Consider the following 17796-nt stretch of genomic DNA (forward strand, 5'->3'; position numbering starts at 1 on the left):
CAGACGGACCCTGGGCCACGCCCATCTGGGTTTCTGCCTGCGTCAGTTTCCCACCCGCCCCACCCGAGTCTCGTGTGTCCTGGGGAGGCCCAGGGGCTGCAGATGAGAGCTGGGCCCAGAGGGGGACGGCAGCCTAGGAATGGCCACGCAGTCAGGGCACACGCTCCTAACGCTCCCCTCCCACCCACCCGCACACAGATGAGCCGAGGCCGTAAGATTCTGAACTTTTATTTTCTGGCATGAAAAGTACAAATAATTAAACAATTCCATGTAAAAGTCTGTTACCGCGGCCAGGCCTGTAATCCCGGTAATAAATAGTCTAAACGCAACGCAAAGTGTTCTTGTTGGGTTTTGGGTTTTTGTGATTTTTTTTGTCTTTTTTTTTGTTTTTTTGTCTTTTTTTTGTTTTTTTGTTTTTTTACAGTTCTTTATCACCTCCAACATGGACTCTGTCGTGATTTGAAACCTTCTGAATAAATAACAGGATGAAGGGAGGGCTGGAGGGGCTGAGCCCCCATCCCACGGGCCCTGCCCCTGACCCCCAGGGATGTGGAAGACCCCCAGGTGCCCCCCCACCCCCAGCCCCTGGGGTGAGGGGCTGGCCTCTGGGGAGGGGGCCTGGCTGGGCTGAGTTCTGTGTTTTAGAAAAAGAAGTCCCCTCCCAGATTTGGGGGTGTCAGGGGCCTAGGCCTCAGTGGGGGTGGGGGGGGTGGGGAGGTGCCCCCTCCGCAGAGCCTGGCTGCCCCAGGGTAGGGGACAAACCCATCCCTTATTGCTCACAGACGCCTCCTGCACGCTGCCCACGTGTGCCCACGTGTCCCCGCGCTCGGAGGTCGGAGGGGAGAAAGCCCCAAGAAACAGCAGAGGGAGAGGGGTGGACCCGCTGGGGGTGCCCGCCCTGCTGGAGGGGAGCTGGGAGGTTGAGGACTTAAAAACCACAAGAATAAATAGGTTCGTGTATCAAGAACAAGCTAGGGTTTTCACCAGCTAAATAGGACTGAAAAAATTCTCAAGACGAGCAAAAAAGAATCCCATTGAGACCCCGGACGTCGCTGGCCGCGGGGACCGCCCCACAGAGCACACGCCCCCCCGGGCGCTGCTCGGCTACCATTACTGTTATTAATAATTATTATTACTTTAATGATTCCACTTCCCCTTTTATAAATAAATTAGGCATAACCACGTCTCAGCAAAACTTAAAGAAACAAAGAGAACATCGTGGTTCCTTTAAACTTGCAAACTGGATGAAGTAACAGAAATATACACAAATGTCCTTACAGGGCAACAAGGAGAATAAATAGTTAACATAGCAATAAGTTAAAACTACAAGAAGCTAAATTCGGCAAAAAAGTACAAGAAAGTTAACTGGTGCCAGTTTATGTCTTTTTTTTTTTCTTTTTTTTTTTTTTTCTTTTTTTAATCTCTTCTGTGTGTTTATTTTTCTTCCTTTTTTTGTTGCTTTTTTTCTCTTCTGTTTGTGTTTTTTTGTCGCTTTTTTGATTTTTTTTTTTTTCTTTTTGTTCCTTGCAGCAGAAGCTCCACAGACGTTTAATAACAAACACCGGGAGGGGTGGGGGAGAGAGAGCTGGGCAGTCAGATGGGGCCATGGCCGGACACCAAACGCAGGGACACCGGAGGAAGGGGCAACTGAAGCTGAATTCGGGGTTTGCAATTCTCAGTTCTGACTGGGCCCACTGCGGGGGGTGGGGGGCTGCGAGGGCTCCCAGGGGCTCCGGCCTCTGGCTTCTGTTGGATTTTTTTTTTTTTTTTTTTTGTCTTACAAAGAATGAAAACTAGGAGAATGGAAAATCCAGACAGAAGCCGGTGGGGGACCGGGGCTTGGGATGGGGGGCTGCGTCCACCGCCCTCGGGAATTTGGAAAGACGGAAAAACCCAACAAACTGAAAGGGGGTGACAAGTGGGTGGGAAGGGAATTCGGGGGGCTGGGGGGAGGGGGACTGGAGGGAACAGCGGGTACTTCCTGCTGGGGAGGCCCCTGGGGGAGGGGGAAGGCTCAGGGCCCAGCCTCCCCCCTCTGCCTCTGGGCCAGGGTCTCGGCCCAGGGAGGTTCAGCCCCGGGGACAGGGGGTCCTTTGGCCTCAAGTGTTGGGGGGGGGGGGCTGCCTCCAGCCCGCCATGACGCCAAAAGTGAAACGAGGTATCGTGTGTTTGGATGCATGGATGCTGTGTGTGCACGCCTGTGTTCGTGGGCCGCAGGGACCACCGATGAGCCAGGAGAGAGCTCTGCAGAGAACCTGGGGCGAGTGGGGCCACGTGTCCGGAGGAGGCCCGGCCGCCTAGCTGGAGGAAGCGGACTGGGCCAGGATCTGGGCTACGACCTCTCGCCTGGGCCTGAGGGAGGCTTTGTGCATGTCTGTGTCTCCTGGGTGTTGTGTCTGTGTCTCCGTGATGGCGTGTCTCGACTGGTGTGTCCGAATGTATCTGTCTCTACTTTCCCGTGTCCACGTGGAAATGTGTGTACCCCGCACCCACCTGTGGCTGCATTTGCCCGCGGCCTCGTCTACATAGCCCCGTACATACTTGGGTCTCCCGTGATTATCCATATGTCTGTCTGCGTGTCTGAATCTGGCCAGCGAGCTCCTGGAAGGTGTCCGGGGTGCGTCTCTGGGTCTGTCAGTGCTTCCGTGTGTCCCTGCAGGATGTGTGTGTGCGCGTGCCCCCGCATGTCTTTGCGTGGCTGTGTTTCTCTGTGCGGCCCCGTGGACCCCCGGGCCCCAAGCCCTGCTCCCTGCCCCTGCCCCAGTTGGTAAACATAACCTGCCAAAATATTTTCTTTTTTTTTTTTTTGTCTTTTTTTGTGTTTTTTTTTTTCAAGTTCAAGAATCCCCAGTAAAAATTCTCCACGAGGTCTTTTTTCCCTTTTTACAAAAATAGAGTTTTTCTTCCCCTCCCACCCCCCCCTTTTTTTTTCATTTTGTTTCTGTTTCCAGCCCCTCCCCCTGCTCCTCATACTCCAACCAGGGGGCTCTGGGCCAGGGATGCCCACACCCCTCCTCCGTTTTGCTTTTTTGGGGATTTTTAAACCTGTTCCCCCCCTCCCCTCAGGCTCATCTAGGTGTTGGGGAGGCCTGGGCAAGGGGGTCTGGGGGGCACCCCCAGCGCCCCTGCAAAGCCATCCCGTGGAGGGTGGTTGAAGGCGGGGTGGGGGCACATCTCTGCTTTCTTTTTAGCCGAAAAAAGAAACAAAAACCATCGCCATGAACAAAACCAAGACGAGAGAGTGAACAGCCCAGCCTGGGGTGGGGGCAGGAGGACGGGGAGGGGACCCCCAGGCACCCCCCCATCCCCTGCAGACTCTCCCACCCCGAGTGCTCACCCTGTGGCTTCCGCAGGGATGCGGGGCCCGTGTGCCGTCGGTGGTCTGCCTGCGCTGTCTCTCTCGGGGCCCCTCTCTCTCTCTTTCTCTCTCTCTCTGCTGCCCGGGGAGGGTGGGGAGGGCGGGCGGCGGTGGCTCAGGCCTTGTGCTGTTTGCTGGTCTTGAAGGACACCTGCAGCACGCGCTCGCCCAGGCGGTAGCCATTGAGGCTGGCGATGGCCATGGCCGCTTCGTCGTAGTTGGTCATAGTGACGAAGCCGAAGCCCTTGCACTTGTTGGTGGTGAAGTCGCGGATGACCTTGACGTTGGTGACGGCCCCGAAGGGCCCAAACAGCTGCCACAGCACACTCTCGTCTGCCTCCGGTGACAGGTTGTACACGAAGATACACCAGCCAGCGCCCGCCGCGCCCCCCGAAAGGCCCACACCCGCGAGGCCACTCATGCCGTCGATGGCGATGGGCGAGAACCTGGCGATGAGCGACAGGGGACTACTTTGGGGGTCACGCGGGCTCTGCCCTGACCCCCGGCACACCCCTGAGTCCCTGTGACCCCTGATGTGGTCATGACTGCTGGGCGTGCCACGATCTTGGGACCGTGTGATCCCTGCATCGTCCTGAGCCAGCCACGGCCTCGCGACCTCCACCTCTGACCCCACGCGAGACACCTTAAACTGCGGCCTGCTCTGAGACACTGGCCCCCGGTCTCCATCCTGACCTATAACTTGTGACCTTCCCTGCACATTAGGCCCTCACTCACACTCCTGCCTAGAGCCCCAGTCTGCACCCTGACCCCACAACCTTTGACCCTACTGGGTCCTTGGCCCTGTTGACCCCGACCCCTTCCCCACTCCTGACCACTACTCCTCCCTTGGCAGATTTTCCCACCCCTCTTTTGCCCTCCCCCCACCAACCCCACGCTGCCCTCTGCAACGCTGTGCCCCCTTTGCCCCTGGTCACCCTGCTACCCCTACGTGGCCAGAAGGGCACCGCGCAAGGCCAGGCCATGACTGCAACCGGTGAAGCGCTGCCCTGCGTTATCAGGTCCCAGGGCAGCGGCCTCGCTGCCCGCCGCCTTCCTCTGACCCTTGCCAGCCTTTTCCTGTTCAGATTGTATATTTAGGATCCACTCCACCTTCCCTGCGGTGCCCCAGCCCAGAACAGCTCCTGGAACAGCAGGGCCCCTGGGAGGGTTTGTTGACGGACCGACTGACGGACAGGATTGGCTCCACCCACGTGCCTCGCTGCCTTCCTGCCCCCCAGGCCTCACTCAATTCAGGGGGAGCCCCAGGGTCTGCCCCGTTCAGTGTGACCACTGGGGACTCACTGCTTGCTCCCTCCTTCCCGATTCTGCACAGGCCCTGGCACCTTGGGCGTGTCGGGGTGGGCGGGGGTCTCTGCTGGGTCCCCCTCACCTCTTCTCCTGCCCCCTTCCCAGCCCTGCTCGCTGCTCCCTCCCTGCTAGACTGAGGTAATTGACAACAGGAACAGTAATCGTCCGAGCGGCTACTTTTATTGAGCGCTCACTACGTGCCAAGCCCTGTGCTCAACAGCATTTCATCTCCACGAGGGATCACGTCTGGCCGGGCCACGTTGGGTCCCCAGCCCCGAGCCCAGCGCCCGGCACTCAGTGTGTGCTCAACAGCTCGCGATGCAATAAACACGGGGACCTTCACAGGGCTGGGGATGTGGACAAGGTCGTGCGGGCCTCAGGGCCCGTCCCCAGACTATGCGGGAAAAGAGGGTGGTATCCTGTGACCCCAGCCATCAAGAGAGGCAGGTGGAACTCAGACTTAACGTGGGAACCGGCGGGGGGAGGGGGGGCATGGCTGTGACCAGGCAACATGGCCGGCCTTTCCCTGGGCCGGAGGGGGCCACGGACAGGCCCTCCAGGACCCAAAGAGTAGTGGTAGCTCTTTCTAGGCATTCACTAGGTTCCAGAGCCCCTGATTCTCTTAATGGACACGCTATTCCCAGACAGGGCAGACCCAGCTAAGCTGGCAGTCCCGGTGGTGAGGCGGGGGAGGGGGCCCATGGGGGCAAGAGTCCAGGGAGGGACGGCAGGGAGCTGGGGGCAGCGGGGAGCACTGTTACCTCTTGACTCCGTAGGCCATGTTGAGCAAATTATCCAGCCTGTGGAAGCAAAAGGGGTGGTCACCGGTGGCCTCCGGGCACACCCCCAGCTGTGATGTCGGCCTGCCTGCCTGCCTGCCCTCCCCGCCCCCACCCAGCCGGCCGGCAGCCCAGCCCTGCCCCCACCCGCCGGCTCCCCGCCCGGCTGGACACCGCCTGGCACGGAACCGTGGTCACTCGGGCACTGCCTCTCGCCTGCCCTGCCGCTGCCTGGCCTGCACCCGTGTCCCGTCCTGCCCGGCCCGGCCCGCCCAGCCCCACTCGCCTGCCCCCACCCTGCGGGGCTCAGGACCCCAGAAGGGAAGGTTCGAGTCTCTTCTCGGCAGTGGCAGGTGGGTTGGGCGAGTGACAAAGCCTCTCTGTTCGTAAAATACAGACAATCTCCGTTCTCTTGAGGTATAGATACCTGGGGGCGCAGAGAGCTGGAGCCCCATGCCCGAGGGAAGGGCGGCCCCAGCGGGAGACTCTAACACTCCTAACACCGAAAATGCCACTCAAAGTGCCCTGCATACATTGACTGCCTGCTGCGTACGAGGGCCTGGCCTCAGCACCTGACAGACACACATTTCCCCTCTGCCGCCCTCAGTGGCCCCGGCCTGCGGGCACCCTCCCGGCGTCCCTCTGCCCTGCAGGGATGGGGTCCAGGGGTCTGTGGGGGGCGTCAGGGGGCTTACCGGAAGCGCTGCGTCTGATGGTGCAGGGGGCCTGCGTAGCGCCGGGCTGACGACTGGTAGAGGTGAGTGAGCAGGGCCTGTCCGGTCTTCTGACTCGGGTTGTTGGCGAACTTGACCGTGATGGGCTCCGCCGCGCCCAGCGGCTTCTGCCCGTTCAGTCCTTTGATGGCCTCCTCGGCCTCAATCCTCTTGTCGAAGCGGATGAACCCCACACCCCGAGAGACACCTGCCAGGGAGTGAGGGCGTCATGAGCACCCCTGCCCCCTCCTGTGTGGCCCTCTACCCCGCTCCTCCCCCGCCATTCCCGGTTTCTCCATTTTGGCCCCACCTCCGTGCCTTTGCCCAGTGCGTCATCCCCAGCAGCCTGACCTGTGACCTGGTCCACCAGGATTCGAGAAGTGATGATACGGCCATACTGGGAGAAGAGCTGCTCCATTTCTTTCTGGCTCATGGTCTTGGGGAGTCCACTGACGTACAGGTTAGCATCTCGGATGGATGCAGAGCTGGGTCTGGCATAAGACACCTGGAGTGGGGAGAGGGGGGCAGGTGGACAGAGGTGAGGGGAAGACCCGTTTCACGGATGGGGAGGGTGAGGCCACGTCCAGACCACCAGTGGGAGGCAGAAGTGCCTCGTCTGTTCGCTCAACAAGTATCTCTTGGGTAGTCTCCATGGGCGGGGCTGGCCAAGGCTTGAGGGAGGGGACGTAGCTGTGGCCGATGATGATGTGGGCCGGCCAGCATAAAGTTGTGGGGGGCGGCGCCTGGGTGGCTCGGTCGGTTGAGTGTCTTAATTTCGGCTCGGGTCCCGGTCTCGCAGTCTGTGAGATTGAGTCCTGAGCCGGGCTCTGCACGGACAGCTCTGAGCCTGCTTGGGATTCTGTGTCTCCCTCTCTCTCTGCCCCTCCCCTGCTTGTGCTCTGTCTCTCAAAATAAATAAGTAGACGTTAAAAAAAAAAAAAAAAAATTAAAGTGGTGGGAGGAACATGTCGTCGCTGGGCCCTGGAGGTCAGATGTCCCCAGCTCCTGCTCTCACGAGGTACATTCCATCAACACAATGCTTCCTACTCCTTTGGAAAGTGAGCCTGGGACGCTGGCCCTTTTCCCGTCCACGTTGGGACCCTCCGGGTGGCTCAGGTCTTTAGCCACCAGTTCAATGCTGACGACCCCCAAATGTCCGTCCCCAGTGTGGGCCTGACCCCCAAACTGCACACCTGTGTGACACCTGCCTCCAGGCACCGCACGTGGCACCCCACAGGGGATCACAAGCAGCGAGGCGGCATCCAGTCCCCAACTTGCCCCAGCTCAGTAATGGCAGCTTTGTCCTCCTGGGTGCTCAGGCCCCCATTGTCCTTGATGCTGGTCTTTTTCACACCCACATCCAATCCACCACGGATCCTGCCTCATTACTCAGCTCCCACCAGAGCTCCCACAGACCTCCCTAACCTCCCCAGTCTGTTCCCTCCACAGCTGCCAGGGGGCGCCTGTGAGCAACTGAGGCAGGGCACATCCTCCCTTTGCTCAGAACCTTCTGTGGCTCCCACCTGCCCCACAGTTCAAGTCCTTCTCCCAGCCCACAAGGCCCTGCCCAACCCCCCCCCCCCACCTCATCCCATACCCTCACTCCCATCTCTGCCAATTTCTCCCTCGAGTGCTCTGTTTCAGCCACACCAGCCTCCTCCCGTGTTCCTCAAACACACCAGGCACATTTCGGCCTCAGGGCCTTTGCTCTGGCTGTTCCCCTCAGGCTGGAACGCCCTTCCTCTCCTTGCTTCTTCCAGTCTCAGTCAAAAAGTAACCCCTGTCCTCTTCCCATCTGAATTTGGTCCTCCGCCTCAACTCCCCCCCCCCCCAAAGCACTTCTCTCAGTGGGGATTAGACGCGTTTTGGTACGGGCATTCGATTTGTGTCATTAATTATGGTCCAGACCAACAATGAAACTCCCTGCAGCTGGTTAAAAAATGGTGGACGTGTATATTTATTTCCCAGAAACAGTGGTGAGTATTGTAAACTGGGGGAAAGAAAAGTCCATTTACAGAGTGGCGAGATGTGTGACCCCAGCTCACTGTTGTGCTTATCAGTGTCCTGGAAACACAGTCTGCAGGGCCCGCCCCCAGATGCTGACAGGTGGGCCTAGAGCTGGCGGGGGGCAGCAGGGGACAGGAGGTGCCCTTTCCACTTATTTCTGCCAATGTCTATTTCCTGTATCTTCTAAATTAACCTCTGGGTAGATAAGGTCACGGTCAAGGGTCCGGCTTTTGTTTGTGGTGGTGAGTGGAGAGGGCATAGCCCTGCATTAGAAGTAACTAATTTAAAAAGCTAACAACATGAATAAATTGGGCCAGGGGTGGGTCAGGGTGAAGGCACTCATGGGCTGGAGGTAGAGGGATTCTAACGAATGCAACTGTGAGCACCCGGGGTCCTCCGGGGAGAAAAAAACCCACAGACACATCAGCTGCTGGTTGTTTTCGATAATATTAATTAAAAATCACGGCCGCGTTTTTCATGGCTTCCGCTCTTGCCCGTGGGGCGGTGAGTTTTGAGGGGTGAGGACTTGATGAATCAGAGGGAGGGGTGAGGGGAAGAGAGGCCTGAGCTCCTGCGTGGGTGTTTGGGGTCAGGGGTCATTTGAGGCACTGAGTTGGTCTTCGGGGGTCTTTGCCAACCTTCCATGATGTGGGCTGACCCAGGCCCCTCACCTGGGTCTGGGCTCCTCCGGCCCCCCTCACCAGGACAGGTCTTGGGCAAAATCTGCCAAAGCAGCCAATTGGGACCAACCTTACATAGTGCTACCCAGGCAGACACACACAGAGACGCGAGGCCACACTTTGTCACCCTCTGCACAGCCCTAGTGGCTACACCAGCCAAAGGGTGACTCGGGGCCACTGTGACATCCACAGCGGCTCCGGGGGTCTTGGATGATTACAGTAAGAGGCACAGAACCACACACCTGTCACCCCACCACACAAGCCCACATCACACACGTTGCACCCCGAGTAGGGCACAGCCGACACCCCCACGCAGCCCCACCAGGTCACAGCAAGACTTGCAGTGTCACAAAGCACCTGTGAAATAAACACCACATCCCACAGACCCATCGTGACACACCCAGAGTCTAGTAGCCAGACTCGTGTGTCCCACAAACACAATGGCTCCCAGCCCAGGTCTATCTCACACACACACACACACACACACACACAAACGCGCGCGCGCGCGCACTGCATCACATGCATACAGTGGCCCTCTGGATTTGTCACTACCGTCCCCCTCATGCCCCAGGGCTTCTGGGTCTAGTTGGCCATGGAGGGACCCATTAGGTCACGACCTCATCCTCCCCCACAACGGGAAGACGAAGAGATTCCTGCACCTCTGTTCTCAGAGAGAACGGGGGGCCAGATGGGCGCCCCCCCCCCTCAGCCTCCCCCAAGGTTCCAGAGCAGATTTGTGGGGCGGAGTCCAGACACCCCCAGGCGAACCGAGAGAGGGGGGTTTCCATGGCGATCCCCCCCCCAGGGAACCTGGGCTAGCAGAGTCCCAGCTGCAGCTGCTGAGAGGGGAGGTTGTGGGGGGAGGGGCATTGCACAAAGATGGGGGAGGGGCTCACCCCTAATCCCGCCCTCCCAGACCCTAATTAGGCTCCAGATGGCAGATGGACCCCCACCCCTCTCCATTTCCATGACAAAGGCAAGGGGGGGGCTGCCCATCACACCCTGGTCACTCTCCTACTGCCAATGGGATGGCTACCTCCCTGAGCCAGCAGAGAATGTAGAGCCGGTATTCTCACTGACTAATGAGGAAACTGAGGTTCAGAGAGGCAGAGCCATCGGACCCTGGGTGCCCAGCCAGGAATTCTTAGGGGAGAGTCTGAATCCCTCAGAGGATGAGCCACGGGGTAGGAGGGCTGGCAGTGAGGAAGGTAGGCGACACGCGGGTTGAGTGGCAGTGAAGGGGGTAGTCCAAGGGGAAGTGATGTGGGGGATTGGGGACGGTTGCAGGTGGGCAGCAAGGGGGGATGGGCCACAGAGGAAAATGAGCGCACTAACCTTGATGGTCTTCGTCTGCAGTTTGAGGCCGTTGAGGGTGTTGATGGCTTTGTCTGCATCGTTGGGATCAGAGTAGTTCACAAACCCATAACCGAGGCTCTGCCCTGTGGGCGGGACCAGGGTGACGACCTCCCCACACCTACCAGGGTCCTCCCAGACCCAGTCCTGAGAGGCTGACCGCCGTCACTCAAGGTTGACCGAAATCCCCCCCCTTGGTATTCTCCCACCCAGTACCACCCTGTCCCCAGGACACCTCAGATCCCCCAGAGTCCTGCCTGCCCCCATCACCCCCGGGATACCCTACCGGGGGTCATACCTGTCTCCCCATCGCACCTCCGATCCCCCAGGGTGCTACCTGCCCCCATCACACCCGTGCTCCCCAGACTACTATCTCTGTCTCCTCCCTCCCCACCTGCCAGCAGCCACACCTGTGATCTTATCCCGAACCAACTTGCAGGATTCGATGTCACCAATGCTGCCGAAGAGACTCTTGAACTCGTCCTGGGTCATGTTCTGGGGCAGGTAGTTGACGATGAGGTTGGTCTTGCTGTCATCAGTGGCTCCATTTGTACCAAGGAGTGGCCCGTTGGGCAGGGCCGGGCCGGCCGGGCCCCCCGCCACCTGAGACTCCATGGCCCCGAGTATCTGCTGGAGATAACAGGCCACACCCGCTCACGGCCCAGTCCCCACACCAGGGATCAGTGGTGATGCATCAGTCATGTCTGACATGGGCTTAAACATGGAGAGAGGACAACATATTATCCTATTAATCTCTTCCACTCCTCCAGCATCAGGCATAGCACCTTACGTGTGATTTTACTGTGAAAAATTCCATACATGTCTGGTGTCTACATTTGCCTGTTTGCCTAAAATCAGTCTGTGCATTTCCAGAAGAGTAAAATGAACACCTTTGTCTTCAGAATAAGAAATATATTTTTATTAGCTTTGAAGTCCTCATAAGCTCCTCCCTAGCCATGGACTGCCCTCATCCATCAAAGGATGAGGGACTGCCCTCATCCCCATCCCAGATGTGTTAATATTTCTTTTGCTTCATGCATAATTTTCCCACTAGGCATTTACCCCCACGTTTTCCCCACTGAGCTCTTTTTCATTTTATTACTTATTGTTATTTATGATTTTTTTAAGATTTTATTTTTAGGTAATCTCTACACCCAGTGTGGGGCTTGAACTCACAACTCTGAGGTCAAGAGTCGCATGCTCTCCTGACCGAGCTGGTCAGGCACCCCTGAGCTATTTATTTATTTTTAAAAAAAAATTTTTTTTTCAACGTTTATTTATTTTTGGGACAGAGAGAGACAGAGCATGAACGGGGGAGGGGCAGAGAGAGAGGGAGACACAGAATCGGAAACAGGCTCCAGGCTCTGAGCCATCAGCCCAGAGCCTGACGCGGGGCTCGAACTCCCGGACCGCGAGATCGTGACCTGGCTGAAGTCGGACGCTTAACCGACTGCGCCACCCAGGCGCCCCACCCCTGAGCTATTTAAATGTATCACATAATAACACCTGCAAATAAGGACAGTTTTAATTATCTCCAATCTAGACTTGTTCCTTATTTTTCTTGTCTTATTGCAGGGGCTACAGTGCGACAGTGGCTTCTTTATTCAGGATGTTAAAGGAAATGCTTTAAACGTTTCACAGCTAAATTTGATTTTTGATATGGATTCTGTGTAGATGGCCTTTATCACATTAAGAATGCTTCATTTTATTCCTAGTATCCTAACAAGATTTCGTTTTTCAAGAATGGGTGTTGAATTTTAGTTAACTTTTTTCCTACACCTGTTTTTTTAATAGCTGACATAGAATATTAGTTTCAAGTGTACAACATGATTCAATATTTGTATATGTTGAAAAGTACTGGGATGGATTGGTATTGTCTGTCATGGGCATGGGAAGGGAAAATACCCAGCATGTCCTTAGGTTTTTCTCCCAAGGCATGGTTGGCCGATGGATGGCCTTCACCTAAAAAAATCAAATCTATTGGTAGGGTGTTCCTAACGGGACAAATGAGGAAGGATTACAAACCAGATTCAGTTTCCACGGGAAAGATCACTGTGATTGATTAGCAATGTCTGTGGCTACAGAATTAGAGTCAGCAGGTACACATCATCTCAGCCATCCTTAACCAAAAATACAATACCATATTTGTTCCCAAATATTGGGCATACTGTGTGCCAGGTATAGGGCAAAGCTCTCTGTGGGCAACGTTTTGTTTTTGTTTTTTTCTTATTCACAACCACCCTGAAAAGAGGGCTTAATTTTCCCTGCTTAACAGATGCTATGAACGTAAAGCCTGTGTTCCCTCGACTTCATATGTTGAAATCTTGACCCCCAATGTGATGGTATTTGGAAGTGGAGCCTTTGGGAGGTAATTGGGTCATGAGGGCAGAACCCTCATGAATGAGATTCATGTCCTTAACAAAAAAATGACAGGAGAGACATTCTCTCTCTCTCCACAATGTGAGGACACAGCAAGAAGACGTCCATCTGCAAAGGAGGGAGCAAGTCCTTACTAGCAACCGAATCAGCTGGCACCTTGATCTTGGACTTCCCAGAATCCAGAAGAAGATTTGTGATAAATAAATGTCTGTTGCTTAAGCTGCCCAGTTGACGGTACTTTGTTATAGCAGCCTGAGCTAAGACAACAGACGAGGAAAGGGAAGTTCAGCGATGTTTTCAAAATTACCAAAGATCGGGGCACCTGGGTGGTGCAGTCAGTTAAGCATCTGACTCTTGATTTCAGCTCAGGTCACGATCACACAGTTGGTGAGTTTGAGCCCTGACGACTGGTCGCTGACAGCATGGAGCCTGCTTGGGATTCTCTTTCTCTCTCCCTCTCTCTGTCCCTCTTCCACTTGTGTGCTCTCTCCTTCTCTCAAAATAAATACATAAACTTCAAAAAAAAAAATGACCAAAGATCACGCAGCTTATAAATAGTGAAACGGGGGTTCGCACGCGAGGTTTCCTCATCCAGAGTCTGTAATTCTAGCTGCTCTAACGTTTCTCAGCCGTGTGTCCTCAGGTAGACTACATGACGCTTCTGGGCCTCTGCTCCACTTTGCTGCAAACTCCAAATTATTGGCGCGGTGACCCCCACCGAAGGATCTGAAGCTACTGGCGCAGCTGGGAAGCATTCTGGGATCAGTTAGCCAGGTCTGCCATGAGCGCAATTGTGAGAAGCAACTCGTCATGTCTGCCATCCCTGCCTCAAAATACGGCTGGTAATACTCATCCTGCCCCTCGGACATCTTCTGTGAGCCAGGCACCGGGTGAGGTGCTTACAGGCAACATTTCCCTTATTTCTCCCAATCAGCTTTAGAGATGGCCACACAGTCTCCATTTTATAAGTGAGAGAGCTCAGAGACGCTGAGTGATATATGCATGCGGCACTTGATTTCAAACCTGGATATGTTGGCGGACGTCAGAACTGTTTTTAATGACAGTGGCCAAGGCACGGGGGCGGGGGTGGGGGGCACCTTCTAGCTGTGTATCCTCGGGGGGGGGGGGGTGATCGTAGCTCTTCTTTGGGCCTCTGTTTCCTTTCCATTTATTCTTATTAAAAGGATGGCCCTGAGGGTCAACCCCCCTGCATCTCCAGTTGGCTGAGAGTGGCTGTCTGGGGGCTGGCTGGAGGGTTATTCTGAAGCCACATCCAGACGGAGCAGGATCATGCACTGGGTTGATGAGCAATGTCTGCCATAGGCGCCGGCAATAAGACAGTAACGCCCGTTACAGATCTGCGCCCAGTTTCATAAGATTAATACCTTCCTGATAGCGTGGCCATGTATTGAGGGCCTGCTCTCCCAACATTGAACATTATGGCACTCTTTTCTCCATTTGACAGAAGAGGAAACAGTCTCCATGAAGGGGTAGGGATTTATACAAGGTTAGGGAGCTCGCAAATGGTGGGTCAAGAATTCAAATCCGGAGCTTGGACATCAGCCCACTTGACTAACAAAAAGGCCAACAATAGTGAAAATAACAGCAAAGTGAAGCTGTGTCCCCGCATTTAATCCCACTCTGCAGGCCAAGTCTACTCAGTCAATTCAACAAATGCTTGCTGGGGACCATCAGGTGCCAGCTCCTGGCCCCACCCTCCTCACTGTGCATCTTCTGACGCTCACATTGCCTCTCCGGGCCCCTGTCCCTCCACTAAAGATATGGCACAGAGGTTTCCCACGTACAAAGATGGGTTCTGTATTCCCTTCTGGCTCAACAGACTAGAGTTCTGTGATTGGTTGATGATGTCTGCGCTGGGAGTCCCCAGAATAGTTAACAGTACAAAACCCGTTCCAGGTCTGGAGCCCCTACTATGTGGCCAGGCACTGAGCAGGTGCAAAGGTTTCACTGACTTCCCACAACCACACTGAAAGCTGGGGATCACCTCCGTTTCTCAGGCGGAGAAAGCGAGGGTCAGAGGGACCTGTGATTTGCCTGGGGATGACACGGAGCCGTGGGAGCGATGGAGTTTGACTACTGATCTGATTACTCCAGACAGAGCCCCCAGGGCCACCCCAAATGTCCTCAGCTTGGACGCGGTTAAAAGGTAATTGGGGTTCCTATCCAGGATCTTGAGACCCAGCCTACTAATCTCCCCACCACCCCATCTCTCTCCCAGCTGTGCCAGAGCTTAGCAGGATCAGTGTCGCGTTTCCTCTGCAGCTCAGCCGGCTGAGCCGATAATAGGGATCGGATTGGTGGAGACCACACCCGCTCTGCCCCAGCCCGTGACAAATGCGTGGCCTGGGATGACTCCGGGATCACAGGGACCTTGGAGGGCTGTCCCAGGACAGGAGTGGAGGGGTGAAGTCAGAGGGGAGGAGGGCAGGCCAAAGATGGATAGGCAGAGATCAAGTGGGAGCAATAGAACCTTTCCTCCCAGTCTCTCCAGCTCTTCCTCTGGATCCGTACCTCTTTCTGTTTCTCTCTCCCTCCCCACCCCCGACCCCCGCCCCTGTTTCTCTCTTCTTCTCTCCCCTCTGAGCCTGTCTCTCTCCCCCTTTCTCTCTCAGCCACTCTTTTTCCAACTCTTTTGCACCATTGCACATACATGACATATGGATTTTGCAGCGGATACACCTGCAGTCACTCTCTATGTAGACCCTTCTGTGTCTGACCCCCTTGGCCCCTAGCTGGGCCCCCTGGCCCCAGTCACAATGATAGATGCCTGGATACTGGCGACAATAGGGCATTGAGTGGCTATGCATGGTAAGGCTAGGCCACCACGTGGTGCTAACTAGGCCTCCCACTTCTGGGCCCTTCTCCATCCATGCAGGGCCCTCACTGTCTCAGTCTATCCCCTCACTTCCTCCCAGCCTGTTCTCATGGTGGACCTCTGCCCGAGTGTCCGCCAGTGGAGTAACCAGGCCTTCCAGGGCTTCAAGGCCCTTGTGTGACCTCTGACCACACCCTCGCCCTTTTGTGCATTCGTTTCCCTCTTTTAAATGAGGGGACAGATCAGAGGAATGGATGCTGGACTGTTGTGGGGGTTCTGAGGGTCCTCAGGAGGCTGCACTCACGTCTCGCCCCTAAGTTTGCAGCCTGAGGCCCAGAGAAGGGAGAGAGCCGACCTAAGGTCACACAGCAGGGAAGCAGGGCCTCTCAGGGCCTCCTTTCTCTGAGCCAGGTGGGCGGGTCCCAGAGTCCCAGACATGGAGGGAGTGCTGAGCATCCCCCCACCCACTGTGCTCGCCACGACTCCAAGAAGAGGCCCAGAGACACAGGGCACAGACACACACACACACAGACCAGAAAGACAGTAAGTACGGAAGAAGGAGGCCTGGGCGCTGGGACCAGACAAAGGACGCGCGGCGGCGCGGGGAGCGGAGTCGCGCGGCGGGGGCGGGGGTGGAGCCGGGGTGGGGCTAGAACTGGCCAGCCCCGCCCCCGGGATACGCCCGGGTAGCCGAGTGGAAATCCGAGGGCTCGGGCGAGGCCGGGCCCCGGGGGCCCCAGGGGGCGGGGTCCGGATGGGCGGGGCAGGGGCGTGGTTATACAGGGCGTGGCCGGGCGTGGCCGCGGGCTCGGGAGCTGACCAGCTCGGTGGCTGCTGAAAGCACCGGGAGTGGGGCGAGCGGCGCGGGCGTGCAGGCGGGCGCGCTCAAGGTCACCCCGAGGCCCAGAGCCCAGGAAGGGTGGGGCGCCTGGACCTGGCCTAGGGGACATCCTTGAGCTCCTTACCCCATCCCCCGTGGGGCGGGGGCCCAGGAGCCAGGAAGCACCCCCCCGCGGGCCCTCCTCTCCCCTCCCCCTCCCCGAAGCCTGAGGCGCCCGCGCGAGGCTACGGCCCGCTAAGAAGCTCCGAGAAACAAAGGGACGCGGCGGCAGCGGCGGCGGGCCCGCGGGGCCTCCGGGCGCGCCCCCTCCTCTCCCCTCCCCGCTTGCCGCAAGGTCGACGGGCTCGAGGACGAGACGCCCGGCTCCCCGGGCGCGGCCGCGGCCCGGGGCGCGCGATCCGACGCCACCCGATTCCCCGGGGCTCTCGGGAACGGCTTGCCGCCTTGTCCTGGCCCAGCACCAGTGATAGGAGCCCTGCGTTTGCCTGGGCGGCCTGCGGGGTCCGGGCCTGGATGGAGAAGGCATCCTCCGCTGCTGCGGCCCCTCCCCCATCAGGCTTGCTGGAGGGGGGCAATCCCGCCCCCAGGACGCCGTAGGACGCCTCCCCAAATCAGAGTTCGGCTTCCTAAGGCCTCTCAGACCAGACTCTATGCGCCCCCAGCACTCTGGGTGCGGTCCTGCCCACTCTCAGGCCCCGAGGCTCGGTCCTACCCCCCCCACCGGGGCCTAGCTAGGCCTGGTCCTACCCCCCCCCCCACCCGCCATCTCCGCGGAGGCTGTGCCTAACCCCTCCCCACCCAGCTTCTCTCTCAGCGACAAGGGAATACCTACAGTGACCATTCTTGTGTGCCCGGCGGGCGCGGTCCGTGTTGAGGGCGGCTCCGGGGGTCGTGCACTCCTTGGGGGGCGCTCGATGCTCACTCCGGGGTCCCGCCCGGGCGGCCTTTGGCGCGGCCGCTGCAGAGGTGTCGATGAAGGCGGCGGCTCCCTCGAGGGCCGGGGACGGGCCCGAGCCCGAGGACGCGCGCGCGGATAGCCGGGCCCCGGGGTGGCCTGCGGGCGGCAGGGGATGGAAAGAGGGAGCGGGCGCGGGATTGAGAACGCCCCCTGCGCGGCCCCGCGGGGCCCGGGGAGGTTGCGCTTCCTGACAGAGATCGCGGCGCTCTGCCTTTCGCCGCCGCCCCCCGGCCGGGCCTGTCCGGTCCTGGATGCTCAGTCCTCTCCCCTCGCCCGCCCTCCCTCCCACCCTCCAGCCCGCGCTGCGCGCTCCGCGCTCTGGGCCGCGCCGCCGCCGCCCCCAGCCCTTTATAGGAGCAGCTGCCAGAGCCGGCGTCGCTTATTGGCTGCGGTAGCTGAGCCCCGCCTCCTCGCGGCGCCCGACGGCGCGGCAGGTGGAAGAGAGCGCGAGCTGGCTAAGACTCCGCACCCCCAGAAAGCACTCCCTGGGGGCTCTGGTTGCCATTTTCGGGCCCCTCTGCCCCCGTGGACCCTGCTTCCTGCATTTCCGCCCCTTCTTGGGCGGGCTTTCTGCCCGCAAGACA

The 17796-nt window shown here is 57.7% G+C and overlaps 1 protein-coding gene across 4 annotated transcripts; it reads right to left on the minus strand.

Moving 5' to 3' along the window:
- Positions 1-212: 212 nt before the first annotated feature.
- Positions 213-17488, minus strand: ELAVL3 (ELAV like RNA binding protein 3). Of its 4 annotated transcripts, none has more exons than XM_043586616.1 (7): positions 17087-17488; positions 10609-10825; positions 10181-10284; positions 6510-6663; positions 6141-6366; positions 5428-5466; positions 213-3825 (listed from the first exon to the last, which is right to left on the minus strand). In XM_043586616.1, the coding sequence occupies exons 1-7, from the start codon at positions 17093-17095 to the stop codon at positions 3474-3476; spliced, it is 1101 nt and encodes a 366-aa protein (XP_043442551.1). In that variant the 5' UTR covers positions 17096-17488; the 3' UTR covers positions 213-3473. The 4 variants fall into 4 exon arrangements, with proteins under 4 accessions (XP_043442551.1, XP_043442552.1, XP_043442550.1 ...); XM_043586617.1 differs by having other exon boundaries at positions 213-3804; positions 10609-10828; XM_043586615.1 differs by having other exon boundaries at positions 10609-10828.
- Between the last annotated feature and the right edge of the window lie 308 nt (positions 17489-17796).

Source organism: Prionailurus bengalensis, chromosome A2 (assembly GCF_016509475.1).
Source record: "Prionailurus bengalensis isolate Pbe53 chromosome A2, Fcat_Pben_1.1_paternal_pri, whole genome shotgun sequence".
In the NCBI taxonomy this organism is placed as follows: Eukaryota; Metazoa; Chordata; class Mammalia; order Carnivora; family Felidae; genus Prionailurus; species Prionailurus bengalensis.

Coding starts and splice junctions, on each gene's coding strand:
- ELAVL3 (XM_043586615.1), bottom strand. Junction 10,285..10,608: donor GGTTCGGGATAAGATCACAG/GTGTGGCTGCTG, acceptor TCCCGCCCACAG/GGCAGAGCCTCGGTTATGGG. Junction 5,467..6,140: donor CATCAGACGCAGCGCTTCCG/GTAAGCCCCCTG, acceptor TTGCTTCCACAG/GCTGGATAATTTGCTCAACA.